Source organism: Amphibalanus amphitrite, unplaced genomic scaffold, assembly GCF_019059575.1.
Source record: "Amphibalanus amphitrite isolate SeventyFive unplaced genomic scaffold, NRLGWU_Aamphi_draft 000136F_arrow, whole genome shotgun sequence".
NCBI classification, from domain to species: Eukaryota; Metazoa; Arthropoda; class Thecostraca; order Balanomorpha; family Balanidae; genus Amphibalanus; species Amphibalanus amphitrite.
In genome coordinates this window covers 392180-412063 of record NW_024881631.1, presented here as the reverse complement: position 1 = coordinate 412063, position 19884 = coordinate 392180, and the positions used below count along the sequence as shown (strand labels likewise).

Below are 19884 nucleotides of genomic sequence, written 5' to 3'. Positions count from 1 at the left end.
CAGCGACATATCCCCCACTCTTCAAACCATTCCTATCATCCAACTTTATCGTAACATCGTAACCCTACCATTCACAAACTTCCTCCTTCCCTCCCCCCACAAACATCAATTTAACGGTAAGTCTCACTGTCATTTATGTGTCTTAACGTAAATTCATGGGTTTTTCCCCATATTCATGGCATAGTACATGGATATGGGTTTTCCCATGTTGTCTTGCAGTAAAAGTGGCCACCGGTCTTAGTTAGGACGGCCGGTTTCTTTTGCGCGGCGTAGTTAGGTCGCCGCCCTCCTCGCGAGGCCGGTAACGTAAGTTAGGGCCACTAAAAAAAAAAAAAAAAAAAGCACCCCGAGCGCGTATATTCGGATGCAGTATGAGTAGAGCATGGGTCCCGAAAAATTCTTCAGAAACTAGAAAAATTCTCGCGGCCACCGGCATTTAGGCGATCTGCTCGTGCTTTTGTCACTGGAGCGCTTCTTTCACGGAGATTGCGCCGGCCGCCTGCAACGGACGAAAAATACACGGCTTTGCAATCCGGCTGATCGTGGGAAAATACAGCCGGAGGTCTCGGCTCTATGCAGGTATACCACCGGGAGAGATGTATTTATTGTATAGTATATACCACTGGCTCGATGTATAGCCTGCAAGTTGGCTTTGGTGCAAACATGTCAAACAGGGTATAGGGCGGATCGATGTAAGCAAATCAGACGTTCAATTGACAATTTCCGATTCTTATTCGATAATTACGACCGATTATATTTTATTTTGGGAAGTGTTATTGGGACCGGAGCAATAAAATCTCATTTTCCCCTGTCTCCTTACCTATCTCCCAAACCCCTTGCTCACGATCATCTTTCCTCTCTTTAGGTATCAGTCTCCTTCCCGTCCTCCCCGAGTCTCTGACAAGTAATATCCATATCTCTAAGTCTTTTCCTTCATCTGATCCTCCTTTCTCTCACCACCCTTCTCTCTCTCTCTCTCTCTCTCTCTCTCTCTCTCTCTCTCTCTCTCTCTCTCTCTCTCTCTCTCTCTCTCTCTCTCTCTCTCTCTCTCTCTCTCTCTCTCTCTCTCTCTCGTCCGTCTGTCCATCTCTTTGTCCGTCTCTCCGTCCGTTCGCCCGCCCTTCCGTCTCTCAGTCCGTCCGTCCGTCCGTCCGCCCTTCCGTCTCTCAGTCCGTCCATCCGTCCGTCCGTTTCTCCATCCATCCGTCCGTCCATCAGTCACTCTCTCCGTCCGTCCGTCATCAGTCTCTTCGTCCGTCCATCCGTCTCTCCGTCCGTCCGTCCGTCTCTCCGGAGGTGCAACTTTTCCCAAATAGTTCTTGGAACGTCACACAGTATATCGAACCCACATATTACATAGAGGTGCAACTTTTTCAGGTCCCACGTTCACCACGTCCAACGTTCTAACAGGTCCCAATTTTCCTGCCTTTTGGGTCATTCACCTGACCTGGAAGGTCAACCGATGACCTAGGACCTTAAAATTGGGTATCATCGGCTTCCTCTCGTCACGGGCAACACGCTGGTTTTTTCCGCGAAGCTCTAGCTTGATCAGGAGCGAAACGGCAAGGGGTTATACCTTATACGTTCGCGGCTGGAAAAAAAAAACACCTATACGGGCAAGGGTCAAGTTGAAAGTATTAATTTGGTTCAAAACGATGATGTAGATAAGTTAGTTATTTAAATCTAAATATCCTATGACGAGAGCGATGGACATTTTTGGTATGCAGTGTTATCCATTGAAAACAGGTCAAAGCTATTGAGTTTTTAATTTAGTGGTCGCCGCTTACTAATCATGCGGCATACACGCCGCACATAACCGCCAATGCCGCAACGCAGCTTAAATTTCGAAGTAAGCATTTAGTCTCACCCGCATTCATATGGTACCCGTCGTGTGTGTCCGAGAATTTCTCTAGTTTCTGAGGAATTTTTCGGGACCCATGCTCTGCTCATACTGCATCCGAATATACGCACCCCGAGCACCCAAAATGCAGCTTTGAAGGATGGCCTTGTTTGAAGGGTTTGAAGGTCTTTGACTCCACATTAAAGATAGGCTCCCACGTTGTTTTTGCTACCAGGTTCACACAAACCGGTTTAACGTAACACTTGCTGCCCGGCGAAAATTACCGGAGTAACTGCCCCCTGCTCGGGAATGTCACTAGGCCGACCGAGCAAAAGAAAAAAGAATGAGGCGTACTCCGTTTACGCCTATATACACTCGTATGGAGTGCAAGTTTTGGCACAGCCCGTGTCGGTCGGTACAGCGGAGGTCACGAAGGCTTTCCTGTAGGTGGCCTTGGCCCGAAGGCTTTCCCCACGGTGACTATGCTTTCCCCACGACTCTATGTACCTACGTTGCACGAAATTCATAACAAAGAACTCTGACAAATGCTAGTGCTTTGTAGCAAGGGATGAATATATTGAATATATTTACATCTAGAATAAAAAGGAACGCTCACTACGGTACACGGGCTGACAAACAGTATCAGAATCCTTATTTTACGCGACAGTAACGCGGATATCGGTCTGCCCGCTGTGACACATCCAAAGCCATGACACTATCTGGACGAGCCAGGCAAATAATTGAGTCAAAAACAGAACACAGATACATCGACACAACACGCACAAACTGTACGAAAACTGAAAGGCTGGATTCGTAGCGTCACAGTGTAATGAGTTCTTCAAAGCAATTCACTTCACTTGACATATTCGTCACGAACTCAGCAGCTGTTGGTGGCCGGTGCTACATTTCAACTACACACCGCCTCGCGTGTACCTTCACAGCGATGAGCCGGGCGTAACTATTATCCTATCGATGCCCCTGCTAAACATACCGCCACTACCGCGAAAAAGCACACGAAAGAAGAACACCACGTTACTAAAAAATTCTACCTGGGCTGCTTGTTAGTTGGGACTTTTGGAAGACAATTTATAATTATTCGGGCAGCACAATACGAGTCTCACCCAGCCGTAGGTATCCGAAACATTTAACTGGAGCGTTTTCACGCCAACTTAAAGTCCCTGATTGGTCCAGGGCACAGCCAAGATCCCTTGTCATATACAATGACTCGTAATGGATGTTCGTAAACGAAAGACATGTTCGAAAGAAAAAAAAGAATTAATATTACAAGGGTTGTGTGCGGTAGACGAGATGAAACGAACTGAAAAATTCAGGAACTTATCTGGCGTGTTTCCAACAAAGCTCCACCCGTCACATGGCAAGGTAAGCCACCTAAATGTTAACTTAACTAATCTTACTACCTCCGACCACCGAATACAAAACAAAGGCCTGTCGAAGAAACTACCTACCTCCCAACACAGAATACAAAACAAAAGGCCTCTAACTAGCTGCCACAGTAGAATGATGTGTGAGCTGTACTGCAAGGATACATCGGTATGCCGGGTTAGCCCGCTCATCTAAAAGGCGTCAGTCAGGGATAGCCAACAACCACAAATGTCACGGAATAGCCTCCCCAAACCACGGAATCACCTTACAATTACCCTGTTCAACGGGGCCTTCAATAGCCCCGTATTTCACTTGACATTGGACATTCCACGTAATTACCCCAGATAGCTCTTCATTCAAAAGATAAACTTCTTAGCCAAGCATACCTTCCCATTACTTATTAGCTCCGTATTCCACCGAATTGCTCCTTAGTTCGGTGTCCCAGGGGATCTCTCCTCCTGGGATGCCAATTACTGCAGAGCTCCGGGTTGTTACTCCGGTCCCGGTCGCCCTTCCCTCTGGTTCTCCTGAATAGAGGTGCGCGCCCAGCGCCCGTCACGGCCGCGCGGCACACCGCTCCGACTCCGGCCCGTTCCCCTCTCCCACCCGGCGGCAGTTAGGTGGCGCGCGCGTTAGGGCCGCCGCCAGCGCTCCTCCGACTGGGGGAACGGGCCGAGCGCTCTACTGCCGGTACGGTTTGGTGGAGAGGAGGCGCGCGTGGCGCCAAATGGCGGCGCGCTCCATACAGGTGATGGCGCGCACAAACTCCAGGCCCTGGCGGATGAAGCCGAACACGAGCGTGTACTGGTACTGTCTGTAGTCGCGGGTCTCCGAGACCCACATCATAAACTGGGAGCCGATCAGGCCGCGCTTCTCGCCGTTGGGGCCGGTCACAGTGCCTGCAGGAGGGGACCGGTCGGTCAGGTCAGAGGGACCAGGCGGTCAGGTCAAGGGGAGGGCCGGCCACGGTGCCTGGGGAAGGGACCGGTCGGTCAGGTCAGAGAATCTTGAACTATCTAAACGAAACCCTAACATTTAAACGAAACCCTATCCCGAAAACGGAACGCGCAGTAACTGGGGACGAGTTCTCTGAAATTCGCTACATGACGCGTCAATGACGCCTGTGGGTGAGGTGACTGCGCCCTCACGTCCTCACCTTTTGAACGGTAGTCGTCTCCCTGACAGTGCCCCCATCCAACACATTCAGTGTTGTCCCTGGCCGTGGACAGACAGTCACAAAGCCTGGCGCACCCATCCCCAGGGCCCACCACCCAACATCTGGCACACCCCTGTCCGGGGCCTCCATCCATCTCCCCCTCCACCCCCGGCACTGCCACTCACCCATGCCCTTCATGCGTATGGCGCCGCTCTCGTCTTGCAGCGGGCACTGGTCGGCCATGACGAACTTCTCGGGCTCCTTGGCCAGCGGAGAGAAGCCCTCGTCGTCGTCCACCCGACCGCCGAGCAGGTAATCAGAGTGGACCGCGAAATGGAACCCTGCGGACGGACGGACCAGGCGCGCGGGCAGGTCAGACGTGGTGGGGATGGGACCGACGGCACACAGTCAGAACTGGAAGCAGGTCATGCCTTCCATAGGGAGTACACGGTGGCCCAGGGCCACCGTGACCCCTGATATTGGTCTCAAATCAGACTTCAGCAACATAGCTTTACCAAAAATGAATTCTTCATTGAGGAATACTCGGGTACAATTTACTCTTAAGTCTTAACAGCTCTTATGTTTCTATCATGCACTTACTTGAATTATCCAGGAGCCCTCGTTCACAGAGTGTGACAAAGTTTTTGCACATGATAGGCGCCATGTCGGGCCGCAGCTCCACGATCACGTCCGTGATGGCCGCGCCGTCGGTCACGCGCAGGCTGTACCGCGGGTTGGTGCCACGCAGTGGGCGCTGAACCGACGTCCGGGACGCGTCCGCCGCCGGCGCCGGCGCGGCCGGGCTCGTGCTCTTCACCATCGAGGAAAAGGAGGGCGCCGGCTTGGGCTTGGCGGCGGTGACAGAGGCGGTAGCAGGTTTGGAGGCAGCGGCAGTAGAGGATGTCGCAGCCTTGATGGCGGCCGCTGACAGTTTCGCGCCGCCAACCATTCCGTTGCTCGGGGTAACTGTTTTCGTTGCGGGGGCCGCCGCCGCTCCGGCCGTTTTATCGTTGGTCGAGGCGGCTTTAGCCAGTTTTGCCGAGTCGCTCGCCTTAGCGGTGGCGGTTCCATTAGCGGTCGACGAGCTGCTCGAGATTCTGACAGCGGGCGCGGTTAGTGGCGCCTTCGTTACGGGAATTTCATTGGGCTTAGACGATTTGTCTGCAGATTTACCGTTAGCGGAAGGGAGAGATTTACCCGAGGGTTTACTGTTAGAATTGGCAACTAGTCCGTTTGTATAGGTGAACGACTTGGTCTCGGCGGCCGGTTTGGTGTCGCCGACTTTGTGGCACTGTTCGGCGGCGGCGCCCGCCTCCTGCTCCCCGGCGGTGACGTGGTCCAGGGCGTACACCACCACGCTGGCGGCCAGCAGCGCCTTCATCAGGTCGCCGCTGTGCAGCCACTCGCCCACGGCGAACGTCTGGCTGAGGCCGGGCGCCGAGAGCGCCACGCTGGCCGCCAGCAGGGCGGCGCTCTGCTCGGCCAGCGGCGCCGTCTCGCGCAGCGCCGCGTGCGCGTCGGCCACGTGCTGCTCGGTGAACCGGTAGCTGTCCACCAGCTGGTCGGAAGGCAGCGCGTCGGCCGCCTCGCGGCGCCGCTCCAGCTCGCCCACGATGTTGTCGTCCAGCTGCGCGTTCATCTCGTAATCCTCGATGGTGAATCGGACCGACTCGGCCACCGAGACGAGCACCGTGTGCGCCTCCTTGAACAGGGTCACGGCGTCGGCGCGCCGCTGGCGGACCGTCTCCATGTCGGCGGCGCCGCGCTCGGCCAGCTGACGCAGCGCCTCGCGCAGCTCGGACATCTTCAGCAGGTCGTGCTCGCCGCACTGGTCGGCCGCCACCGCCGAGCACGTGCGGCAAAACATCTCCAGCCTGGAACGGACCCGCCCTGGTCAGGTCACGGACACGGGCAGTGGATACTTCACCACCGTCATCCGGTCCGCAGAGACACACTGGCACGCGTCTCTGCGGGTGCCGTGCATATGATGGGTTGAAACATTATGCATGAAAAAGTCACCGTTGGGATAACAAGAGCTGGGTAATACTGTCTTGAAAGGTGAGCTGATCAGGAGCCTTTTATGAACCAATAAAGCACCTAAACGACGTGGCGGCGGCAGTCTTACCCGTTCTGTTTCCGCGCGGCGGCGGCGGCCTCGATCTGCGGCAGTAGGTAGATGTTATTCTTGAGTGAGTCTGCCGGCCGGTCTCCGAGCGAGGTCAGGTCACCGCAGCACGGACAGCGGATCATGCCTCCGACCGTCAGCCGGCGCAGACATTGCAGACAGTATGTGTGCTGGATGCCACCGCTGCACTGTAGAAACTTGGGCAGCCGCGAGTCGGCTGTGTACGGCTCGAAACAAATGCCGCACTGAAGGTACTCTGCCAACACCATGGTGGATTCCTGAAATGACAGACACAGACCACTGAGAAAGACTGATACAATGACTGTTATGGACAAAGCAGGAGCAGCTGTTGACATCAGCAAAATGTATATAAATCTTACATTTCAAAGCCAGTCTGTGCAGCACAATGCACATTGCCATTTATATACTTGCTACACCACAATGTGGTGGCTGAAATGCATAATACCATGCAGAAAATCAATTTCTGGCAAGCTGCGAACAATTCTAATAGCTAACTAACCGTGAATCAAATGCTGGCAGAATACTATAACTTTTACTTGGCTAATATAACATTCTTCCAAAACACTACATCAATCACCATGACACACAAGCTTTGGAAATAATCTTAGTGTGTGACAACAGGCTACACTAACCAGTGCCCGCGCTCTACAATAATCCACATCACCTTATTGCATCACATGACTCAATGACTGATAATGTTCAAGGTTCGATAATATTCGACCTTGCTAGCTAAGCAGCTATCACCTCAAACTTTATGACATCATTGGGTACAGGTTTGACGTTGGATATTGATATTGTAAAATTAAAATCAAAATCCTGAGAACCTAAATCTGCATATATCAACAAATAAAACTCTCAGCACATTCTAGGCACTCACTGAGACTTGATAAAAGTTATAGCATTTGGACACCCTAGAATTGAATTTATATTTATAAGACTTCACTAAGTAGTAAGTACCCAGGAACTATGAAGTAACAAAAATGAATAAGGGAAATGAAGTTTTGAAGCGCATGACTGTTAGAAGATATGATGAGACTTTTTTGTTTTAAGATAGATGCAGCATACTACAGAATCACTTTCCTAATATAAAAAAGATGAACTCGACAGTCGACCAAAATATTTGTTCAGCATTAGGCTTCACCCAGTGACGTCATCGTTTGACTGAAATCGCGTGGCAAAATCGGCGCAAATCTTCGCTGATTGCGTGACCAGTGACCTTGAAAGTGACTTTCGAAGCCAGCTTGATCTCGAAATGGTGAATGAACTGAAGTCCGTATTTTGAATCAGTTATATCATTCATTTTCTAACGTGACTTACTATCTAACTACATGCAAAACTTACGTTGCTAACTTCCTCCAGATCCGGAGGGGTGTTCACGGGCACCGCACACTGCTGCGTGCGGTGTGTGCGGTACGTCCAGCAGGCGTGGGGGTAGGGGATGGGTAGGCGGCTCTGACGTCACGGCTGCGTGCGGTGGACGGTCCGCTGTGGCCAGTCCCGACCGGCCACAGCGGTCGCTGTGTGCGGTGACGGAAGGCTGACGTAGGGACGCAGTGGGCGGAGCTTGGAGGCTGTGTGCGGTCCGACCGCACACAGGGTCCGTGAACAGCCCTCGGGATGAGCACCCTTGAAAAGTACAAGGTTACCCGAGTAAGTGCGAACTACAGTACGATCATGAGACGGCTTTCAATTATCCTCAAAATATTTATATGATTTGGTTCGTATTCTGAATCAAGTGTTACGGCAGGCAAATGACATGCATTCTTCGCGCGTCTTTTAGATATTTCCGGCAGCAGCAGCATGGGAATTGGGAATTAAGGTTTTGTTTATTCATATCACGTGTTTTTGACCCGACCATAAGTTGTACTAGTGACGTCACGCATGGTTCATCTTGGTTCACACGAAGGCCGTCCACACGACACAACCAGAGTTCACGACTCTAAGCTGTAATGAGTAACCTCAAACCTGTCAAGTATGTATTGCAATCTAGTCTATTAAGCCATACCTAATTCATGCAAAATGGTTGTTTAATATGGTTTGCTTCTCTCGCCGCCAATAGACGCCGGCCACGGTCCACTACCGTCGCTTTATTTCTATGGGTCGCTCGGTGACGGCGGTGACTCTGCCCCCCCCCCCTCCCCCTCGCCGATAGGCGCCGGCCACGGCCCACTATGGGTCGCTCAGTGACACTACTCCCTCCCCCACCCCCAGGCGCTGGCCACGGCCCACTATGGGTCGCTCGGTGACGCTACTCCCCCCCCCCCCGTCCATAGGCGCCGGCCACGGTCCACTATGTGCCCGAGTTCGTGACCGAGGCCGAGGAGCAGCGACTGCTGGAGCTGGTGTACGCCGCCCCGCGGCCGCGCTGGACGCAGCTGGCACACCGGCGACTGCAGAACTGGGGCGGCCTGCCACACCCGCGCGGCATGCTGCCAGAACAGATACCCACTGTAAGTGAACGCCCCGGTCAGAGCCGTGTCGTGTCGTGGCGGGCAGTGTCAGTACCGTGTCATTACCAATGACCGCAACGTGTCGATCGCCCCGCCAGTGGCTGCAGGCGCCGATGGAGCGGATCGCCGCGCTGGGCTGTTTCGGCGAGCTGCGGCCCAACCACGTGCTGGTGAATGAGTACCTGCCCGGCCAGGGGATCATGCCGCACACGGACGGGCCGCTCTTCGCGCCAGTCATCACCACCGTCACACTGGGCTCGCACGCGCTGCTCGACCTCTACCGGCCCAGACAGGACGACTCGCAGGTGGGGACTGGGGATGTAAACTGCCCGTACCGCACGTCCGTACACAGTGCTAATAGTCCGTACATTTACCCCATGGACCGCCCGTAACGTGCCGTAGGGACCGATCCTATGTTACGGAGTACCCATGCCGTATCGTACCACTCTAATAATCCCCATACCCGTACTTACCTACGGGCCACCTCTTCGTCGGTTGTGATATGTGACAGTCTGTTCGGTGTCGGATATAATATGTAACAGTACGTTCGGTAACGGTACGGTACGTTCGGTGGACGGTACGGTACGTTCGGTGGACGGTATGTCCAGTGCCACTGTCGGTGTCGGTCGGTGACGGTATATCCGCTGTGACGATGTCTGTCTGCTGTGTAACACGTAACCGGCCGGCGTTTCCCGTGGCAGGAGGCGTCGCCGGCCGAGCCGGAGGCGGTGGGCTCGCTGCTGCTGGCGCGCCGCAGTCTGCTCGTGGTCCGTGATGACGCCTACCACCACCTCCTACACGGCATCGCCGCGCGCACAGAGGACACCGTTACAGACGCCGTGCTGAACGGAGCAGAGCAGGCCGCCGGCTCCCGGCTGCAGCGGCAGACGAGAGTATCGCTCACCATCAGACACGTGCCCAAGGTGCTCAAAGCCAAACTGAGGCTGTGAGGCCGACCAAAGGTGACCAGAGCCAAACTGCGGTTGCAGGGACCAGCCCATAGTGCCGGAGGACAGCTGTGAAGGATCCGGCCCATGTGCCTAGGGCCGGTCTCGGGTGATACCGTGGGGGGGGGGGGGGGGGATGGAACTGAGGGATTTGTCTTGCTATCAGTAACTGGCTGTGGCTGGACTCCCTGAATCGAACTGAACCGGCCGGGGGCGGAGCCAGCCGGCTCTCTGCGATGCGAGACTCGGTACGGGATGGAATCGGCGACGGTTTTATATGTCCCTGTGAGCACACCATCTCATTAGTCATTTTCTTTATGATAAGCGCTGTTAGAAATGTCAAAAATCGAATACATGGTGATGAGCTTCACAATTGTGAGAGGCAAATCGAAATCAGGAATGAGGAGCCAAGTTAAGGTGGCAACACTGCTCCTTGTTTCGCTAATGCATGCTCTTATAGTTCAGCTCAGCTGAAAACAATTGAACCTATCAACGGCAAATGTCCTTCAAGAGATCCTATTTAGCTCAATGTTCCGGCTCCTGCATGACAGGTCGAGGTCTGATAAAAGGACGAATCGCTTCCACCTAATCTCGGAAACTGTCGTATCTTATCCGACTTACCACGTGACCTGTCGTCCGATAGTGTCACCGGCGGGCGCTGACCAGTATCGGGGTCACGTGACTCGTCAGTGTGCCTGCGGCGGCCGGGAGGTGACTGCGTCAGGGCGGTGACCGCTGCGATCGGTCCGACGGCCGTCCTAACGAGACCGCGCACAGATAGTGCCGAACGGAGGGGCATGGCGAGCGGTCAGAGCTGACAGCAGTCGGTCGGTTCAGAATTGACAGCAGTTGCAGTAACAGCGGTCACGGGTAACAGATCACATGTGATGTGACAGTGGAAATTCTGGTCATGCGTCAGCGATTACGGGCTACATGCATGTGACAGCGGTGACCGCTGGCTATTACCAGCTGACTGTGGTTACATAACATCATTCAGAAAAGACGACGGCGACCAATGAACAGCGTCAGATGTCACATTATACCGGCCACAAGAAAGCGACAGCTGACATTGATCAGGACGAAGCTGCCACGGAACTGCCGCTATCTCTGCGCAGCAGAAAGAGCGGCTAACGCCCGGAAGATTGAGATCGGAAACAGTTGACACTCAACCAAAGTGACTGGAAATCTAGAGGGGTCAGCGTCTCTTCAGCTCCTGGTCTCGCAGTTGCCTAAAAAGCGATGAGCGGAACGCGTGAAGCTAGTGAGCAGTTGTAAGGCACCGCCAGTGTCCGAGCGGGATGGAGCCGCGCACCAAGCTGGACCTGGTGCAGAGCGCCGTCGGCAGTATGGTGTTCCTGTGCTCGGTGGTGTTCGTGTTGATGCTCGTCTACCAGGCGTCCGCCGCGGCCAAGATCGCCACGGGCGCGCTGCTGGGCGCGCTGCTGGTCGTCTACCTGGCGCTGGCCGTGGTGTCCGGCTGCCGGTGGCGCAGCCCGTGCCCCGGCGGACCGCCGCGCGCCGCGCTCCGCACACGTCCGCCGCAGCCCTACGACATCACGCTCACCAGGTTCAGGGAGGAGGCGGCGCCGGCGGAGCGCCGGGCGGGCCGGGCGGCGCGCTCGGTCCGCCCTGCGCCGCGGCCCCGCGCGGCTCCTCCGGAGGACGGGCCGCCGCCCGACTACAAGGCGGCGCTGGCGGCCGGCAGCGTACCGCCGCCCTCCTACAGTGAGGTGGCTGCCGCCGGCTTCAGCCAGGCCGTGGACCTGAGCGACGAGAGACGGACGGAGCCGAGCGCGCCGCCGCCGGAGTGAGCGCCCCCCCCCCCCCCCCCCCCGAGTGAGAGCCAGAGAGATTGACATTGATTCAGTGAGCCGACGACCGAGAGAGAAGTGAAATAAGCCGACTTCAGTGAGAGTAGACCGACGCTGCGGGGCTGACTGATCACAGTGATCAGGAGCCAGGAGTCAGTCCACAGCTTCGACTGACTGCAGCCATTCGTGTGTTGTGTTGTATTGTATGTCTGAATAATGTGAGATATTCCCTGTAAAACACAGACAACCGAGAGACGCAGCCGTTAGTGTGCTGTGTCCCGGAATGATGGGAGATGTCACCGGTTAACTGCAGAGAACTGAGAGGTTGTGCCCAGGATCTGTGATAAAATTGAACAGGAGTTGGAACTTTTCCGATACAGACGCTCGTGAACAACCAACCACCCAGGCAGGCATGACAAGAAGGGGTCGGGAGTTGGGGGGGGGGGGGGGGGGCAGCGATGACGCAGGTGATCTAAAACGCCACGTGGCCTTTACACATCAGTCGCTTTTTCACGAATACTGGCCCTTAGTTCCGAGCAGCGACGTAAATACAACCCACCGAAGACGTCACTTCCCCGAGTACGTTCGATGGACAGTCCAAAATACCTATAAACACCAGACTGTGCATGCTAACAACATGTGATTCCTGGAAAACATGACCGGCACTAATGCACGCTGTTTATAAGTTGGCCATCAACATGCAGTGATGATCAGGGGGCCACGGGCGCTCCGCCACCGTACCCAGTAGCGGGGTGACTGCCGCGCTGAGAGCCGCCGTCTCCGGACAGCACAGAACACAGCGGATACCATGAGAGCGGAGGTGAGTCAGTCGCCCCGAGTAATGCAACATGTTGTAGCTGTAAAAGAAAGAGCAATAGACGTCTATCTCATCTGAACCATTAATAAAAATTGCAGGGTGGACTAATTGGCTAGGAGGTAGAAAAAAGGGAGGGAGGGAAGCATAACCTCGTGTCAGGGTCTGGTCACCCTGGGGCTCTGGTCAGGTCGAGGCCATCCGACCAGAATGCAAGTTTCACGTCATGTGTTGGGTTGATGCTCATTGGGAGCAGTATACAAACTTCCACCGCTCTCCTTCGTGAACGATTGGAGTCTGTTTTCTGTCCCATGAATTGTTTATCTTTCAGTTCAGTTCAGTAAATAGCTAAGTAGATATGATAAATGCAAAAATCCTAGTTATGGGAGACGATGCTTACTCTTTCGACCCTCCTCAACAATTCCATGATGCTAAAGCTGGCTGGAGGCGAGCCTCATCCAACAGCGGAGAGCCCTTGGTGACGCCGTCCCATCTTCCTTTAGGTGTGCCTCAGTCTGGCTCTGGTGACGGCCGTGGCGGCGTCCGTACCGGCCGGGTACTACCAGCAGTACTGGTGGACGGCCGCCCAGCGACCCGGACCCTACTGGGAAGGAGACAGACTGCCCACATCCGACCGCTCCTCCGAGACGGAGCGTCTCTGGCGGCCTGACCACGAGCCGCGCGGAGGACAGACCCGGCACCGCCACCTGACCCACGGCCAGGCGGCTGCCCTCGGAGGGTACCTCTCCTCCCGGCGCCTGGCAGACACCCACAGTCCGCGGTACGACTCACAGGGACGGCAGAGCGGCGAGCGCGGGCTCGAGGGATGGTATGCCACACACGGACGGCAGCGGCAGAGGGACGACAGCAGAGAGGACACCCGGACACTAGTCAGGACGCAGGACAGGGGAGACGATAGATGGAATCAGCGTGAAAGCCAGGACAGCAGAGAACACACCTGGAACCAGGGTAGAACGCAGGATAGCAGGGAGGACACTCGGAACCAGGGTAGAACGCAGGACAGCGGAGAGGACAGATGGAGCCAGGGTCGAAAGCAGGACACCAGATATTACAGTTGGAAGCATGGTAGAGCCGAAAACAGCGGTGAAGACACCAGGACCCCGGACAGAATGCAGGACAGCACAGAAGACACCAGGACCCGAGGTAGGGCACAGTACGATAGAGAAAGCATCTGGAGCCAGGGTAGAACACAAGACAGCAGGGAAGACCCTCGGAACCGATCGCAGGAGAGCAGGGAGGACCCTCAGAACCAAGATAGATCGCAGGACGGCAGGGAGGACACTCAGAATCAGAATATATCGCAGGACAGCAAGGAAGATACTCGGAACCAGGATAGAACGCGGGACAGCAGGGAAGACACTCGGAACCAGGATAGAACGCAGGACAGCAGAGAAGAAGCTGGCGCTGACGGCGTAGGTCAAAACAGCGCCAGCGTGGAGCAGCACACCTCTACCGACCGCGGACCATACGGTGGACGGTACGGCGGACAGACCCGGTACGGAGGCGGTCAGCTCGGCCCGGAGCGCCGCGGTACGGCCGCCACGCGGGACGACCTCCGCGCCAGACAGGCGCCCTGGTGGAGCGATCGCCTTGTGTCGGCTCGCCAGGACCGGCGGTGGGACGCGCCGCGGGACTACCCGCCGGGCGCCCGCTACTTCGGCAGGCGGGGTAACTATGACGACGGTCAGAGCGAGGAGGACCGGCGGCCCGGCGGCCGGTGGGCGGCGCGGGACAACTCGGACGAGGACAGCGACGAGCGCCGTCACTACTGGCTCGGCTGAGACGGCCGCTCTGTGTGAACTGGCGGAGGGGCCCTGGAGCCCGTGGAGGTCGACCTGCGACTGGGCTAGACCGAGTGCTCTGATAACCTTGTAACTTTTCTGGGGGATGCAATCGTTCTAAGAATAAAAATATAGTTAGTCGCACCACTCCCACCCATTATACCATGCATTAACTGTGTATACTTTAAATAATTACATTCATGCATAAAAAACTTATTTCAGTTTACAAGCCAGGTGTTTTGGTCTTTTGGTTATGCGGAAATACATTGTTACTCGGGAAATTGCAGTAAAAAATAACATGATAAAGGTCAACAACTAGCAAAAATACACTCAATATATTATCTCCACACGCAAATATGTATATCGTTCACACATTCCCTTACATAAAAACAAACAACGGCGGCTAGAACATTAGAACAGTTTGTTACCCGATGCGATAAGATGATAACACAAACATACTCTACATAGAAATTAAAAGCTGAATGTGCGCCAACCAACTGATGGAGGAAGCACCGATCCGATGTTCCTTTTCTGGAAGCTATTCGGTCGCAGTCTTTTTTATCAGCATGCTCCCAGCCTGCTGTTGTTTCTAGGCATAATCGGCACCAAACAGCTGCGTCCTTTCATAATATATGTAGGTAGCACTAGCAGTTATGTAAAAGGGCCCACATCGAGGCTGAATATTTGTAAACACCACTTAATAAATGTACTAAATAGTTACAAATGACCAGCATAAGACTCTGGATATACTAAGACAAGGTTTACATGCAATCATGACCGATTTTTCCAGCCCCTCGTAGGAAACGCACGGGCCAAGGGCTCATTCGCAGTACAAGTACACAGTTTGAAACTTCCAATTATCTAAAATACTTTATAATTGCTCAGATGACTTCGGTTTTTCCTAACCACTGATGAGTTTCAAAGTGTAATGAGCTTTCCGACTATCAGAAATAATGTGTTGAGCGGATCAGTGCCCATCCTCTGCTGCCCCATGCCGTACCTCACAGCTCCAGCGGCGGCTCACTTTTTGAAGAACTTGAGGTAGACGGCGGCACCGAGCAGGGCGAGCTCGACGGCGATGATGGCCGCCAGCAGCACCCGGTTGGTGAGCACGCGCACGTACATGGTGCGCAGCAGCCGCTGCGAGCGGCTCAGCTCGGCGTCCGTGTCCTCCAGCCGGTCGCGGGTGCGCTGCAGCGACTCGCGCTGCGTGCCCAGCTCCGAGATCACCTCGGCGCCGACCGCGTCCGTCTCCGCAGACACCTGCTGAGACCTGCGGCCGACCGGGGGACGCCGTCACACACAGAACATCGTCATCGTGGGCTTTGACAGATGAATATTTTTCATAACGACACTCATGGGTTGAGGTCACAAAAGGCAAAGCATCGCTGAAAAGAGCCTAAAAATAAACAAATTTGCCATTTCTAGGATTCTACTCAATGAGTGCTGCTGTCATCTATTCTGCAATCCCGATAAATGCAAATGTTATATACTATTTCTAGCCATCCCCAAACGTCGCCCCGTCCCCGCCCGGTCGCGGCCTCACCGAGCGATGCTGTCGGAGGTGCGCTGCAGCGTCTGCAGACCCCGCTCCACGGTCCGCCGCGTCTCGTCACCGGCGGGGGAGGCGGCGGCGGCGGTGCGCAGACGTCGGCGGTACTCCCGCACCCGCTCCACCATCTGCAGACGGTAGCTGGGCGGCGCCATCTGTGCGGGTAGACGGTGTTATGTTAAGATGTCACAGTCGGTTAGCTGGGGGGCGCCATATTATGGGCAGATAGACAGGGAGAGTCAGACAGTGTTATGTTACTGTCAGTTTTTTTTTTTTGTAAGTAAGACTGTGATGCAGGACAGACTCACATGGCATGGAAAAAAGAAATTGGTCAACAAATGATGATGATGATCATTTATCACTATGGCACCCAGAGTTCAGAGGTCATGCTGAAAAGGATTGAGTTGCTAAAAGGATTAACCCAATACCAAAAAATAAATGGACACAGAGTTAGAAGGACCTAGAAATCAAAGAACAGCCTAGAGAACCCAAGTCCATATAGCCACTTTGGACCTCACAAAACCTGCCATGCATTACTGCTCACCACAAATAATCATCAGCTTGTAACCATTGGCAGTCCTAATACATACAGCACTGTGCAACAGAGGGCCAGTATACTCTTTCAAGACTTTGTGGTCACAGCAATGACACTGCGGAGATCGGAGTGCCGAGATGGTGGTGGCTGGTGTTACAAATTTGCTTTATTTACTTTACTTTGTATATATTTTGTTAGCTCAAAATCTAAGAACTTAAATTAACAGAAAAATGTTTTAGTTTGAGCTGATACTTACGTGATAATCCTATTTGTTTTGCTTTTGCAATTGATTATTTTATGCTGAACTTAGCTATTAATTAGATGAGATTAGTACACCTACCTGTAACTCAGTCTCCATATCTGCCAGAAGACTGGCAACTGTGGCAGCCTGCTGTGGTGTAGGAGGCACCCGCGACTCCAGCACAGATCGCACCTCATCTTCAAGGGTCTCAAACCTCAGAGAAGACATACTTGCAGACACTAATCAGTGGAGACTGGATAAAAAAACCTGCAAAAATTCAGGGAGGTTGAGAGGTGTTGAACAGATGAAATAAAATCACTTGTTTTGATAATTGGTGAATGGTGGATAATAATTATTGAAAATGAATTAGGTATAACAAAAACATTCATAATTTTAGCTTTCAAATCAAAGCTTTATTGCAGTGGTCGGCAGGTCCTCCGGGGTCGTGCCCCCTTTTTTGGCGCCAGGCAGGGCCATTACCCCCACCTACCAGACCCCATTGGTGATACAACCAAGGTTACTGAAATTCCATACTTTTCCGTGACTCTTTGGGTACCATATCTGCGAGAAACCGCAGGCCCCCTCCCCTGGGGTTTCTCGCAAATATCTCAAAAACGTTGGCACGGAGCGCCACCATTTTGGAACATTTTATCATACATCGTTTCTGCACATGTTGTGAATATTTCAGACCAGAGTCACTCAAGGTCAGGTCACCAGATCACGTCAAGTGACCTCACCTCAGTAAAGACTGCAACGCCTGCTTAAGCTGCATTGAGTGACAGACCTCTTTCAAACTTTCAGGAATTGATAAAGGCAACAACATGTACAAAATTTGTATCTCGGAGATTTGATGTCGGTGACCAAAGTTCAGGTCAATTTCACGCCCTCTCCCATTATCAATGGAGGGCGCAAAGTCAATGGTAGAAAATTGAAAGGCGCCTCTTTTGGACCAGTGTCATTCCTAACACTGTGACACTCTTATTTACAAGTAAACATGACCGCTGAACCGGAAAATTGCACCCGTTACCCCACTGTATGTCCCTGAGGTCATTTCAAGTCATGAATGGTATCTAACAGCTATTCGCTAATAACTTTTGATAAAGGCATCCCAGAGCGATGAAAATGCCTTAGATGTGTTCAGCTCGACGATACGGATCGACTGATGTGCAACAAAACCTTCGATGCTTTTCGACGGGAGGATCACGATGCTGATAAAAGTGAGCTCTTGCAAGTTTTGAGTGAAAAGTTATTCAAGAAAAACTATCGAGCAAGCAACGTACATTTTGGCAGTTTTTGTCTCCTGCAGGCTAAACTATCTTCGGTTGAATCTGAGGGCAGGCATCAGAAAAAAAACGTTAAGAGAGCTATCGAATGCGTTTTTCCGCAGCGCTGTAGCTCTATCCTTTCCTGAGCTATAGGCCAGTTTGTCGAAAATTGTCAAAGGTTGACCTGGAAATTGGCGAAATTTTACGTTCGATGACCTCTGGTGACCTGACCTTTGATTTGACCTAAAAGGTGACCATAGTTTTTTCTTCATCATTTCTTACGCTCTTTCGATCGCCGACTACGGCGTTTCGCTAGTGACCCAGGAGCCAAGTTAATAGGGGGTGTTCAACCTCCATTTCCAGCAGGGCGTGGAAATCCAGGAGCCCCAGCGGGGCGCGGGTTAATCCCCATACGTATAGCGGTAGCGGGTATGTTTCGAGAGTAGATCACGTTAAAAAAGGTCGGATCACGAAAAAAACCTGTACCATCGAGCCGATCATCTTTATCTGTCCTGAAAATGGCATGACCTTAACCCGAATAACCGTTGATTTGTCAGATCTTTGAGATCATGGCAGGCCACAAAATCTCACTTCAAGAAGTTACAGCAGGACCCGATTAACTCGGCAGTTTGTTATTGACCTATGGAAGGTCACCCAATGACCAACGACCTTTAAATTGGGTAGCAGCGGCTGCTTATCTTCACGGGCAACACGCTCAATTTTTCTGCAAAGCTCCAGCTCAGAGACCGAGATGCTCAGGTCAGGGTGCAATGGACGACTCCTCTCCCTTGCGTTAGTGACTGTGAAAACGCCAATAGACGAGCGCCGGCTAGTACATGACAGTTACTTTCCACGAGTGTACGGAATGGTGAGCAGCTACATGAAAATTGGCATGCGCCAGCTAATCAGTTCATGCTTTGTGCGTTTGACCTCGACTAATCTTTGAATCCAGGGGCACAACAGTTGCGATGTTTTTCCCATCAAGGGAGCCATTAATTCCAAAAAAAGATGAGGCTTTCTCAGAGGCCCTCATTACCCCCCGCTGAAGGGCGCCATTACCCCCAAAGGGGGCATGCCCCACCATTTGCCGACCCCTGCTTTATTGTAACAAAAAGCATTATTGATGCTTGAAATTATGCTATAGCAGAATATAAATCAAAACATAAGTTACAAACTAAAACGACACAAAATCCCAATTTCGCAGGCCGAAAATTCTAAGAAAACAACTTTTTTGTCACTAGTCGACTTTTGCTAATAAATGTACAAATGTCACGTGCGCGCCGTTTTTGTAGTGAACAGCTCTAAACTGTTCGATGAGAAGCGTTTTTCCTGTCACCGAAATCAAGGTCAAATAGCATGACGTCTTTCTAGCTAAGATACACCAATGAACTTCCCGTAAGGGCTATTTATGACGTCATATGAGTACCCTCTCAACTCACCATCCTCCCCCCAGTCAATTCTGATTGGTCAAATGCCCTAGCAACGATGTAGAGAAGCAGTAGATGAATACCCCTCAATTCAGAGGGCTGTTCGGGTCCCTGCAGCATAGATCTGTGCTGCGTGCGTCATACTTGGGTGACGTCAACCGCCTGGCTCCGCCCACTCTCCGCCGGCACGCCGCGGCCAGGGGGGTACGCTCCGGCTGTTTAGCATTACGAAAAGTGGTGACAGACGTTTGTGGAGGATTGTCGACGAACTCTTGTTCCGCGAGCAGCACTCACGCGCTAGCGGAAAATCCACCAATCAGCGCTCGGCAGTGCTCGACGCTGATTGGCCCGACGCTCGTGACGAAATTGCGGGGGACCGCAGTTATTCTCTATGGACCCGAATAGGCTTTTGGATTTCAGAGGGGTTTCTTTAAGATTATATGCTGTTTCGAGCTGTTTTCGAGTTGAAATATATTTCTTATGACTGTTAGCTATATAATGGCACCATAAAATCA

At 52.9% G+C, this 19884-nt stretch overlaps 4 protein-coding genes across 13 annotated transcripts; 2 read left to right on the top strand and 2 right to left on the bottom strand.

Annotated features, from left to right (window-relative positions):
- Window positions 1-2395: 2395 nt before the first annotated feature.
- LOC122382272 lies at window positions 2396-8341 on the bottom strand. Of its 7 annotated transcripts, none has more exons than XM_043367390.1 (6): window positions 8142-8341; window positions 7867-7890; window positions 6505-6782; window positions 4980-6253; window positions 4565-4720; window positions 2396-4122 (listed from the first exon to the last, which is right to left on the bottom strand). In XM_043367390.1, the coding sequence occupies exons 3-6, from the start codon at window positions 6771-6773 to the stop codon at window positions 3905-3907; spliced, it is 1917 nt and encodes a 638-aa protein (XP_043223325.1). In that variant the 5' UTR covers window positions 6774-6782; window positions 7867-7890; window positions 8142-8341; the 3' UTR covers window positions 2396-3904. The 7 variants fall into 7 exon arrangements, with proteins under 7 accessions (XP_043223325.1, XP_043223330.1, XP_043223324.1 ...); XM_043367395.1 differs by lacking the exons at window positions 7867-7890; window positions 8142-8341 and adding an exon at window positions 7168-7240 and having other exon boundaries at window positions 4980-5743; window positions 5852-6253; window positions 6505-6785; XM_043367389.1 differs by lacking the exons at window positions 7867-7890; window positions 8142-8341 and adding an exon at window positions 7168-7256 and having other exon boundaries at window positions 6505-6785.
- Window positions 7723-12093, top strand: LOC122382277 (alpha-ketoglutarate-dependent dioxygenase alkB homolog 6-like). Of its 2 annotated transcripts, XM_043367408.1 has the most exons (5): window positions 7736-7887; window positions 8139-8175; window positions 8799-8975; window positions 9074-9280; window positions 9677-12093. In XM_043367408.1, the coding sequence occupies exons 2-5, from the start codon at window positions 8143-8145 to the stop codon at window positions 9923-9925; spliced, it is 666 nt and encodes a 221-aa protein (XP_043223343.1). In that variant the 5' UTR covers window positions 7736-7887; window positions 8139-8142; the 3' UTR covers window positions 9926-12093. The 2 variants fall into 2 exon arrangements, with proteins under 2 accessions (XP_043223344.1, XP_043223343.1); XM_043367409.1 differs by lacking the exon at window positions 8139-8175 and having other exon boundaries at window positions 7723-7780.
- A 63-nt stretch (window positions 12094-12156) lies between these two features.
- On the top strand, window positions 12157-14655 carry LOC122382275 (pre-mRNA-splicing factor 38B-like). The gene is made up of 2 exons (XM_043367402.1): window positions 12157-12553; window positions 13051-14655. Exons 1-2 carry the CDS (start codon window positions 12542-12544, stop codon window positions 14347-14349), a joined length of 1311 nt encoding a protein of 436 aa, XP_043223337.1. The 5' UTR covers window positions 12157-12541; the 3' UTR covers window positions 14350-14655.
- Window positions 14656-14669: 14 nt separating this feature from the next.
- LOC122382278 (vesicle transport through interaction with t-SNAREs homolog 1B-like) lies at window positions 14670-19206 on the bottom strand. 3 transcript variants are annotated; one of them, XM_043367413.1, is made up of 4 exons: window positions 19170-19206; window positions 16777-16944; window positions 15896-16056; window positions 14670-15622 (listed from the first exon to the last, which is right to left on the bottom strand). In XM_043367413.1, the coding sequence occupies exons 2-4, from the start codon at window positions 16903-16905 to the stop codon at window positions 15370-15372; spliced, it is 543 nt and encodes a 180-aa protein (XP_043223348.1). In that variant the 5' UTR covers window positions 16906-16944; window positions 19170-19206; the 3' UTR covers window positions 14670-15369. The 3 variants fall into 3 exon arrangements, with proteins under 3 accessions (XP_043223348.1, XP_043223347.1, XP_043223345.1); XM_043367412.1 differs by having other exon boundaries at window positions 19118-19178; XM_043367410.1 differs by lacking the exon at window positions 19170-19206 and adding an exon at window positions 18612-18699.
- Window positions 19207-19884: the final 678 nt, after the last annotated feature.

What these genes read in the sequence shown, in the direction of transcription:
- LOC122382272 (XM_043367394.1), bottom strand. An exon ending in AGGGCTCCTGGATAATTCAA is followed by an intron (nt 4,721 to 4,979) that starts GTAAGTGCATGA and finishes GTCCGTCCGCAG; the next exon opens with GGTTCCATTTCGCGGTCCAC. An exon ending in CATACGCATGAAGGGCATGG is followed by an intron (nt 4,123 to 4,564) that starts GTGAGTGGCAGT and finishes CCCCTCCTGCAG; the next exon opens with GCACTGTGACCGGCCCCAAC.
- LOC122382277 (XM_043367408.1), top strand. Translation starts at nt 8,143, where the DNA reads ATGAGCACCCTTGAAAAGTACAAGGTTACCCGA. An exon ending in AAAAGTACAAGGTTACCCGA is followed by an intron (nt 8,176 to 8,798) that starts GTAAGTGCGAAC and finishes CCCCGTCCATAG; the next exon opens with GCGCCGGCCACGGTCCACTA. An exon ending in TGCCAGAACAGATACCCACT is followed by an intron (nt 8,976 to 9,073) that starts GTAAGTGAACGC and finishes TCGCCCCGCCAG; the next exon opens with TGGCTGCAGGCGCCGATGGA.
- LOC122382278 (XM_043367413.1), bottom strand. Translation starts at nt 16,905, where the DNA reads ATGTCTTCTCTGAGGTTTGAGACCCTTGAAGATGAGGTGCGATCTGTG. An exon ending in ATATGGAGACTGAGTTACAG is followed by an intron (nt 16,057 to 16,776) that starts GTAGGTGTACTA and finishes CTACCCGCACAG; the next exon opens with ATGGCGCCGCCCAGCTACCG. An exon ending in ACCTCCGACAGCATCGCTCG is followed by an intron (nt 15,623 to 15,895) that starts GTGAGGCCGCGA and finishes GGTCGGCCGCAG; the next exon opens with GTCTCAGCAGGTGTCTGCGG.